This window comes from Asterias amurensis, chromosome 6 (genome assembly GCF_032118995.1).
Source record: "Asterias amurensis chromosome 6, ASM3211899v1".
NCBI classification, from domain to species: domain Eukaryota; kingdom Metazoa; phylum Echinodermata; class Asteroidea; order Forcipulatida; family Asteriidae; genus Asterias; species Asterias amurensis.
The window spans coordinates 8,726,787-8,737,805 of record NC_092653.1 but is presented as its reverse complement, the minus strand read 5'-3'; the positions used below and the strand labels follow the sequence as shown (position 1 = coordinate 8,737,805).

The 11,019-nt window shown below is 39.9% G+C and overlaps 1 protein-coding gene across 1 annotated transcript in view; it reads right to left on the bottom strand.

Moving 5' to 3' along the window:
• LOC139938475 (transmembrane protein 132E-like) overlaps positions 1-11,019 on the bottom strand; it is a 56,498-nt gene that overhangs the window by 5,204 nt on the left and 40,275 nt on the right. Inside the window, exons 4-9 of the mRNA XM_071934028.1 lie at positions 10,324-10,480; positions 4,532-4,675; positions 3,170-3,372; positions 2,575-2,756; positions 1,358-1,518; positions 317-517 (exon numbers count right to left, since the gene is read on the bottom strand). Of these exons, the coding sequence (XP_071790129.1) occupies positions 317-517; positions 1,358-1,518; positions 2,575-2,756; positions 3,170-3,372; positions 4,532-4,675; positions 10,324-10,480 (1,048 nt within the window). The remainder of the gene's footprint in view (positions 1-316; positions 518-1,357; positions 1,519-2,574; positions 2,757-3,169; positions 3,373-4,531; positions 4,676-10,323; positions 10,481-11,019) is intronic.

Here is an 11,019-nt window from a genome sequence, read left to right as displayed (position 1 = left end):
ACATTGTGAGAAATGGTTCCCTCTGAAGTAATGCAGTGTTTGAGAAAAATGGTATTTTCTCACTCAAATATTAAAAGACTTCATACCTGAAACCTTTTATTTCACATCTGAAAACACACAAATTTGTGCAACAAGGGTGTTTTTTCTTTCACTATTTTCTTGTAACTTTGATGACCAATTAAGGCAAGATTGTCACAGATTTGTTATGCATTTGTTTGGATATACTAAGTGAGAATACTGGTCTTTGACAATTACCAAAGTGCCTTTAACTGTGGAGATTGTCAAATAGTAAAAACCAAGCGAGTAAATCACCCACCTGGAACTGAGCAAACAGCACCCTGCGAGATGTGACCCTGGTCAAGCTCCTGTCTCTCTCACCATCCTCTGGACCAAGCGGTACTGCCTCCAAGGTCAGCCCGGACACCAGACTAACATGGAGCTCGATCACCTCCGCCTTGTTGGCCGACACGGTGATGTTTGATTCTCCGAGAATCTTTTGGCCATCTGGACTGACAACCTGGGAGGGTAGATAGAAATTTCATAATTAAAGGGAGGGTATAAATTTGGTAATTACTCCAACAATTAATGGCCATAAACACTTACTTGGTAAAAAACACAGTTAGAAACGACACCCTTCGAAGTATATAGAGATAGGGATATTTTTTACTCAAAAAATTTGAATCTTAGAAAGTTTTTAGGCATGAAGCCTTTCTCAGTCTTGTGAAAGCACACAATTCTATGCAACAATTTTTTTTTTTTTTTCATTCTTTTTGTGCAGGTTGATGTCCAATTGAGCCAAAATTTCCACAGGTTTATTATTAATACACTTATGTTGGGGCACACCAAGTTAGAATACTTGTCTTTGACACAAACCTGTATCCTGCCTTTAAAGGGTCTATGTAACTTTTGTAGGACAAAAAACACAATGTCCACAGATTTATACTAAACTTCCACAGTTGGAAGATAATGATAGTAGAAAGCTTCCCTGAAAATATTACGTGCTGAGGTGCTGTAGTTTTTGGGAAATGAGTAAAACAATAACATGAAAATAATTTTGGTCTCAAATTATTTTATTCATTTACAAACATATTTTCATGACATTGTTTTACTCATTTCTCAAAAACTACAGCACCTCAGTAAGTAATACTCGAAGGGAAGCTTTCCACTATAATTATCTTAAAACCCTGTAAGTTTAATGTTAATCTATGGACATTTTGAAAAAGTAACCAACTCCTGCTCAAGTAAGTGTTTCTTTTCTGTGTTCAAACCCAAATTGTTTAAAAACATCCAGTCAGTTTCCCTTGGTGGTTTAGTACATGATAAACAATTTCTAATCAATTAAGTATGAAAGTCGAACCTGGATAAGTGTATCTCCGGTGGTAAGACCAGTGACCCTGGTCCCCTCAACAAGGACGACTGAAGGATCAAGGGCTCGGAGTTGGCTCTTGGTGTGATGGGTGACATGGTGGCGGATATCATCTCCATAAAGATATTGTCTACGGCCTGTCACACGTGGAACTGTGGACCAATAAAAAAATAGTATTTTAGTCAGACTTGTGATTTGACATTAAAGAAACACGTTGCCTTGAATCGGTCGAGTTGGTCTTTGAAAAGCGTTCTGTAACCGTTTGTTATAAAATCGATATGGTTAGAAAGATGTTGTTAAAGTAGAATACAATGATCTACACAAATATGCCGCGAAATTGCGTGGTTTTCGTTTTACCTCGTCGACTAACATGGTCGGCCAATGGTCGATCGTGTTAGTTCGCGACGTAAAATGAAAACCCAAGCAATTTTGAGTGATACTTGTGTGGATCATTATATTCTACTTTTAAAACATCTTTCTAACCATATGCATTTCATAACAAACGGTTTCAAACACTGAAATTCTTGATCGAGTTTACAGCGTTCAAACAAAATAGAAACAGACATCAACATGTGCGATGAAAATAAACCCTGTAAGGAAATTAAAAACTAAAAACAAACAAACTATGGACCAAGAAAGAAACAAAACTCACATTATTATACCGTAAAATAGTGCTTTTGTTCATCATCATTGGTTTCCTACATGTTATCATTTGATAAAAATAAAACCTACACATTGTGTAGCTTTTTGTGAACTGTGCATCTGGCAGCATGCCATCCTTGGCTTCATAGAGCGAACAAGTAAAGCCCCTCACTATATTGACCCAATTCACCTGACGTCATCATCAGAATTATCTTGGATGCCCCATAGTGGTGGGTAATGTCACTGTGCGTCAAAGCGACACTGCATTAAAGCGACACTGCATTTACAAATAAACCTATTGCCCACCAACTAGGGTGAGCGTGGACAGTCGCTGTGTGTGACAGGCGTGCAACGGTTCAATACACTGCTTTAGCATATGTTCCAACAAAGACGTTAACTATAGCACGTTCTTATTATCGCGCAATTAGATTTTGCCATTCAGCGGTTCTTGCAATTATTGTGGCATGTAAAAAAAGAGATAACAAAGACCACCATCTAATGTATGCCTTCAAAGTTCATGCTACACTTAATAATAAAAAAAAGTAAATCAATTTTTCCGTCTTTACCTGTGTTGGCTTGGGGAGCGTAAAACCTTGTATAGATATTCACTTTGGACTGTTGATGCCTCAGCTGGCATTTGCCCTTGGTCATGTGATCCCTCCCATTGTCGATCTCTAGATCACCCCTCCCAAGTAGGCCCAGAGTCTCCGCCCCCAAACTAAGGGCTTGCTGAGAGTCTCGTCTTGACCTGAAATCATATCAAGTGAAAACTCGGTTAATAATAATGCAATGTGTTGACATTACTAATAATAATAACAAGAAGTACTAAATAGTAAACTTGCTGGTACAACTATGTATAGACGATGTGACTTCTGATGTCACTTGAAAACCACAACATGTTTCGCGCGCATACCGCCGGGCAAAACCTTTGTGTTTTGGCAGCCAGCTAACCATGACTACGCGCCTTTTTGCCGAGTATCTCTTCCGAGTATCTCTTTTAAGAGAGTGTTGGCTCTGAAAAGAGCCATGGTTGTACCAGGTCAAACTCTGAGCAACCTTGAATGTTTTATTTTCACAATTTCCAGAGACCAGGCAGATGAATATAAAAAGCAATTTTTCAGCTTTTCTTAAAACTGCAACTTTAAAATCCCCAAACCTCACCTCTCCTTAGGCACTGGTATCTTCCATCCTCTGATCTGGCTCAGTTTGGGGTCAGACAGTACAACCTCTAAGGGTAGTTCAGGGTACCAGACATTGAACTCTCTATACACCTCTCTCCCAGCAAACGACACCAGGATTTTCTTGCCAAGGGCGCCGCTCTTTTCACTCCCGTCGACGTAGACGGCGCTGCAGTCTTGTTTCACCTGGGTTACAAAACACAGGATACATAAATAATTATTTTGTTCAACTTTCATTATTAATAGAGTGAACCATCACGGCTTGCCCATCAAACAAACAGGGTCCATTTTTTATAAAGCTGTTATAAGCAGAAAATACTGCTTAAAATTTTTTTTCCTGAGCAAAAATTGAGTTGGGCACCAATCACAAAAATGTAAACTTAATAGAATATTGGCTGGTATCCTGTTTCTGTTAAGCAATACTTTTCTGTGCTTAGTAAATAGCAAATTTCTGTGCTTACATGCTTTATTAAATTTGGCCCAGGAAAATAAACCATGGTTCAACAATGCTTTTAATCAACAGTGGACCTAGCTCAATTATTATTATATGCAAGCCATCAAGAAAGAGCAGTACCATTGTTTACTTAAAAACAGAGAAAAATTTGTATTAAATAAATCTTGCCAAGAGAGGGCAGTATATAAGCATCCTTGTAAAATTGTAGACTACCATTCACAGAATAATACATTTTATAGGCAGGGTAAACTTTGGGTAATTACTTCAGAAGCACAAATGCACAAGCAAAAAAACCCTTGCTGACCTGCGAAATACACTTTGACAGTAAGTGTGGATTTTTTTTCCTGACCCACAACTACAAGCATTCAAGGGGTCGGTTACTAACTATTGGCTGCTTGTCAATCACCAAAACAGACATGCAACTGCAGTTTGTTTTAAACAAAAAAGAGCAAAGTGCCAAGACAGGAAGACTTTTCTGTGTCTTTTTTTCTTCTTCAATTTTCAAGAGAACCAAAAATAAGGCAATATGCTGAAACATTCTACGCATGAGTGAAATTATTGACATAAAGTTTGGGTCATTCTGTCATACAAAGACTAAATCCAAAATATGTCAGTGAGTGTTTGACTCAGACAAACACCCATTTAAGTGTCATTCACACGACAGAAACTTAACTGGGGTCCCTTGCTTTATTTTAGCATGGTAGCAAAATGTAGCAATGTTTGAAAATATTTTGCAAGAGAACTTGGAAAGTAGAAACAATCGTTGTCCTTTCACACGGGAACATATTGTAAAATTTTACAACCATGCTACACTTTAGCAAGGGATCCTTGCTAGAGTGCTCTCGTGTGAAAGGGGCTTTAGTGCGCCCCTTTTCCACCCTAACCCGTTACCTTGAGTATCTCGGGATCTAAGCTGGTACACTGCGCCGACGCCGTTATGTTGTGCACCTGGCCCGAGCGTGTAACCGTGATGACGCTCATGGGAACCGAGACCCTCTGCCCGTTCAGGACGGCTGTGTTGACAATATCATCCACCTGAGTTAAAGAAATAGGAGGAAGTGAGTTGTTAGCTGAGGGGGTCGTCTCGAATAATTATCTTACGCACTACGACATGTGCTGTGATGATTGACGAAAGAGGATATTATGAATTTGGGAAACATCAATTGCAATAAAACGGAAGCTGTGTGAAGAAAATCTTAAAGAATGCTTCAAAAAATTAATCTATTAAATACGCAATGTGTCTTGTGTTTGGGAAACATCAATTGGAATAAGACGGAAGCTGTGTAAAGAAAATCTTGCAATAAAACGGAAGCTGTGTGAAGAAAATCTGTAAGAATGCTTCAAAAAATTAATCTCTGGGAAATTTGGGAAACATCAATTGGAAATAAAACAGAAGCTGTGTGAGGATCTTTAAAGAATGCATCACAACGTAATGTGTCTACCCAAGAATTTTCTACTCTGGGTTGCAGTCGGAGAGTAGGAAGTAAATACAGACTTCCTATTCCAAGTAAATCTCCACTAGATCCACTGTAAAGTCTTGTATTTCAGCACTTTCATTAAACATGGGGTCCATTTCACCCTTACTCTATGATTTCACAAAGCACTTCCATTTCACAAAGCACTAAAGGCCCGGTCACACAGGCCCCCGATAAAGAGAACGAAAACGAGAACGATAAAAATGCACTCCCTCGATTGGTTGAATGAGCGTGGGCGCATTTCAACCAATAGAATGCGTTCGCTTTGCATCGTTATCGTTTTCCTTATTGCTGCAGTGTGACTTGGCCTTAAAGGCAGTGGACACTATTGGTAATTACTCAAAATAATTATTAGCATAAAACCTTTCTTGGTTACGAGTAGAGGTTGATGGTTGTGAGAAACCGCTCCCTCTGAAGTGACATAGTTTTTAAGAAGTAATTTTCCACGAATTTGATTTTGAGACCTCAGATTTAGAACTTGAGGTCTCGAAATCAACCATCTAAACGCACACAACTTCGTGTGACAAGGGTGTTTTTTTCCTTTCATTATTATCTCGCAAGTTCGATGACCAATTGAGCTCAAATTTTCACAGGTTTGTTATTTTAAGCATATGTTGAGATACACCAACTGTGAAGGCTAGTCTTTGACAACTACCAATAGTGTCCACTGCCTTTAAGACTGTATTATCCAAATAGGCGGCTACAGCTACAGCTTTGACTTTTGCTTAGGGTGATACTAAGGATGTAACTACTTCAAGGCTTAATGACGCAGAAATCTAGCCGTAGCCGCCCAAATTGGACACAGGCCAAGTTGCCAACATTATCATAGCATTGTTTGCCTAATAGCAATTTATATTGATACCATAGAGCTATATAAAATATATTGACTAGGGCACTAACACCCCGTTATACACGCACTAAGGTTTTGAAGCCGTTTGGGCGCATCCATGTTTATGAACAAACCAATACGAAAGCTTGAAATTTTGTACGCCAATTGTACGGCTATTTGCATGATAGTGCGTTTGTTCTTTTCTATGTGTCATCGAACCAAAAAATGCAGCAAATGTGAATGCACAATCTGCTGATGAGCGTACAAACTGCAAGCGTCTTGAGGCGCGTATACTTTTTTTAGTATGTCATTTAGCACAAACAATAATTAGGCAGCGCGGGGACGTCGTACGCGAATGGGCAGTCGCGAACATAATGCGCACGCACCGAATGTAAAACAATCGCGGCAATGTGTGTTCTGTTAAATTACAATTGTTCCATAGTCAAGCACCACATCAAACATGTCTGTGCCCAGGGTGGCTTCAATACAAGTTAGCGCTCTAGTCAATATATATAGCTCTATGATTAAATAGGGTTCTCGCTTAACAATGGTGCACTAGCCAAATGCCAGTTTAAAGACCTCAAGACCAGTAAAAAATCTACCCAAGTGGTCCAACCTGCTGGTACAGTGTTTGAAAAGCATCCATGTTTCACATCAAATATGGATAGTTATACTGTTAGAACAGTGAAATGAAACAGTAATCACTAGAAATGTTACAGGCAAACCCTGTTATGAACCGTATTCTGGTAAGCATAAATGTGTTATGCTGAGCTACACTTAAGCAGTTCCATGAACAAACAAGGCACTGGATCCAGGTGACTCAACTTAATTAAAGTCGGTTAAATTGCGACGGCAATAGGCCTCCAACCATCTTGACAGACAATAGACATACGCTATGATCTTCACAGTTCCTGTCTCCTTGATTGTGGTTTTCGCTGGGGGGGGGGGAAGGTTTGGCAAAAGGAAACAAGAAAGTAGAAAGCTAACTAAAAGTCCGCCAAATGAGATGACAAATGTGTTGAGTGAGTCCTCAAAACAGGCGAGTAGTAAATGCGAGTGATGTGATGTCACATGCTGCAGTAGAGACGAATGCGGCGCCTGCTGCTTGATCCATGGGAACAGAATCAGTTACAGGTGTCTCTGATCTTTGCTTTATGCTTCAATTAGTCAAAAGAGGAACTACTTATAGGGGGATGAGATGAGGGTCATCAGGCAGCCATGGTCTTTGTCATGTAACATTGCTTACATAATTAGTATTATAATCACCCCCCCCCCCCACACCCACCTACAAAGATTCTGCCTTTTGATTGGTTTAGAGAGCGCCAGACGGTAAGTTTCAATTTTACTAAAAGGCTGTGCGAGCGCGATTTACATGTACACACAGCAAACAAGGTACTAAACCCAGAGCAACCAATGTGCTATACCCATAGAAACATTAGCCTATTTGTGCTTTGTCGTCTAGGCACAATGGACCTTTATCAAGGTGTGTTCATCTTGATTTTACTCCGTTCAAACTCATTGTAACCAAACTGAGGCTGGACGAAATAATAGTCTGGTGCCATGCACAATGAATGTTTGCACTCATTACTGTTATTGAAAAAAGGGAACATAACAAAGATGGTGACAGCGTGATAAAGGTCTATAGGATTTCAAACCCAGACAGGGAAAGAAACAACAAGGCACATCCTGACAACAACCCCCACCCCCCCTCCTGTAAATGCATCTTGCTAATTGTCAAGTAACAACCACCACACACAAACCAAATCAAATTTTTTCACAAACTCATGCCCACCTGTTTCACCACATTTATCACAGGTAACTTGTCCTTTCACGATTTGAACGCGGTTTAACAAAAATATACTCCCTTTAAAAGCAGAGGTGCTTCCAAAAACAGGTTGACTCGACTTTCCAGACACTCTGTCTCCATTTACGGGATCCGCCCAAAGGTAAACTCATCCAACCAATTACGATGACAACACCTGAGGGCAGGTGCGGACTACCTCTGGCTCCAGGTAGGATTACTAGAGGGCACCTGAGCCCCTCAGATTATTAGTTTTTTTTTATGTCAAGGTGCTGAATAAAGTAAAGTATCTGTGGTTTGGTGATGGCAGGGGGGGGGGGGTAGGTAAAAAATTATGAGTAACTATAAACAGGTACTTTCAAGGTTACTGGTTGCAACTCATTATTTACGCTTCTTGTGTCATGTACATCAAGTGCTATTAAAAGTGTTATGACAGTACCTTTGGGAAAAGTGCTGAGTGGTACTGCGATGATGGGATTTTTATAATAAGTCACTGGAATGTACTTTCTTCTTTTGTGTGTGGGGATGTCTACCCATTCAAAACTGAGGACTTTAACAAAAGGGATCCGAGCGTTTTAACAGAGCGAGGCATCCTCACTTCACTTTTGTGTACAAAAACCAATAGGGACGCCACTAAAAACAATGGTAGAACAAAGAGGAATCCTCGATTGACAATTTAGACCTGTGTCCAATATACAGGCACTTGCCATGTACTTCATGTTTGGATTAAGGGCTATGCTGTTTTCCTTAGTATAGAAAAGGATGCCTCTGTAAGGGAAACTTCACAGGGAACATTTCAAGAGACACCAAGGCAACCACCATGAGCATGGAGGCCTGTCTCTGTGCCCCCGTGAAGTATCATGCCTTCTTGTGACTTCTGTTTCAGGGCATAATGCATTTTCCGAAACCTTTACTCGAGACCTGTGAGCTCTTGCAGGAGCACATCCTTTTAAAAAAAACTAAAAAACCTCTGAACGAGAGGGAAGAAACAATTTTTTTAAAAATTATCTTGACGCAAGTGTTGATCTTTTTTAAACAATGTGACTCAACAAGCATTCAGGGAAAAACAATGACGATACAAATGCGCGAAAACAAGATGGCCGCCGAACCATGATGAAGCACTACTACCGCGAGGATCCTCCACCCTATCTTGTCCTGCTTAATGCATATCCCTGACCTCTATGACTAAATCAAAACTGATGCCAGAGCTCCTGGATACTGGCGGTTTAAAGGCACTGAACACTGTTGGTAACTACTCAAAACAACTGTTAGCATGAAAAATTTACTCTTGGTAACTGCAATGGAGTGCTGTTGATATAATATAAAACATTGTGAGAAAGGGCTCCCTCTGAAGTAACGTAGTTTTTGAGAAACAGGTCATTTCTCACTCAAATAGGAGTGAAGCGTTTTTTAGGCATCTGAAAGCACACAAAGTTGCGCAACAAGGGTGTCTTTTCTTTCATTGTTCTCTTGCAACTTCGATGACCAATTGAGCCCAAATTTTCACAGGTTTGTCATTTTATGCATATGTTGAGATACACCAAGTGAAAACACTAGTCTTTGACAATTACCAAAGGTGACCAGTACCTTTAAAGTAAAAAAAAGCGAGTGAGCGAGTACAACATGTGTCTTGATTGAAAGTAAATTGTTCGCTGTAATTAACTTCCTCAGGCTGTAGGTCCCTTGGTATGACAGTTAGAAAAAGAGCCCAGGAAGAAAATAGGACGTTAACTAACAACCTGTTTTCGAAATAATTAGATTCTTGCACGGACAGTTTTGTTGGTGTAAAGTACGGACTATACCATTAATCAGAGATCTTGTGCAGGTTGAATAACGTCCTGTGCTTGAGATGACCGATGATTTTAAAAAAACACTTGAAGCTGGGGAAACTTTTTAGTCTGTCTCATTCATTAAATCAAGGGGACCAGTTTCATAGAGCTGCTATTACACCAATTTGTGTAAGCACTGACAGTAATTTCCAGAGTTCTGTGGTAAAAAAAAAATCACTGAACTCAGGAAAGTACTGAGTATACAGCTCTAACACACATCGGTGTAAGGGTTAAGTACTGAGTATACAGCGCTAACACACATCAGTGTAAGAGTAAAACCAAACTAATGATCTTTATCCACAATGCAAATTTAAAGACAGTGGACACTATTGGTAATTGTCAAAGACTAGTCTTCACAGTTGGTGTATCTAAATATATGCATAAAATAACAAACCTGTGAAAATTTGAGCTCAATCGGTTGTCAACGTTGTGAGACAATAATGACAGAAAAAACACCCTTGTCACACAAAGTTGTGTGCTTTCTGATGTTTGATTTCGAGACCTCAAATTCTAAACTTGAGGTCTCGAAATCAAATTCGTGGAAAATTACCTCTTTCTCGCAAACTACGTCACTTCAGAGGGAGCTGTTTCTCACAATGTTTTATACTATCAACCTCTCCCCATTACTAGTAATCAAGAAAGGTTTTATGGTGATAAATATTTTGAGGAACTACCAATAGTGTCCACTGCCTTTAACAATATTACAGAATTTCCTGCCCGTGGTTTGATAACTAATAACTATTTATTACCCAGGTGATAGGAATGAGAGCATGGCTGGACTGAGAAGCGACGGGTATTGTCGTCACGACGTTGGTGGAGTCGATCCGCCAGTTGACCAGACGAGTACTGGACGTTGTATTCTCCACTTCAAACTCTACAGTGAATGCCGTCATGTCCACAGACAATCTGCAAGGGGAGAAGAAAAGATAGTCAGAAAAAAATAGGTTTAGATGTTGGCAGTGCATCCGGGTTAGATATGAACCACTTTGATTTGGTTATGACCGGGAAGCATCGAGTGCGTTTTGGCGACCCCAACCAATGCCCAATCGACTCAACAAGTCGGTTACCGGTTGGTCTGAAGAGCATCGTCACCGTGGTTCAACCGAACACGTGGAAACGCTCAACCGATGATCAAAGTTTCTGGTTGGGTAACCAACGTGCACTCATTGTATTTCACCGTAAAGCAAGGACTGATGATTTTACTCACAGCTTTTCCTGACTGGCGTTGAGAAAACAAATTAAACATTTTCCCAATTATGCTTACCCGAATAAGGGTAACCAACCGTAAATATAACTTCTCATCATGCACCATCATTCTGTGACTGGTATTCTGCTAATTTTTGCTTAGCAGATTTCTTTTAAGCAGTATTTTCTGCTCAAGCAGCTCTATGAAATTGAGCACAGGGCCCAAAAAGTAGCTAAGCACAACACAATTATGCTTACCA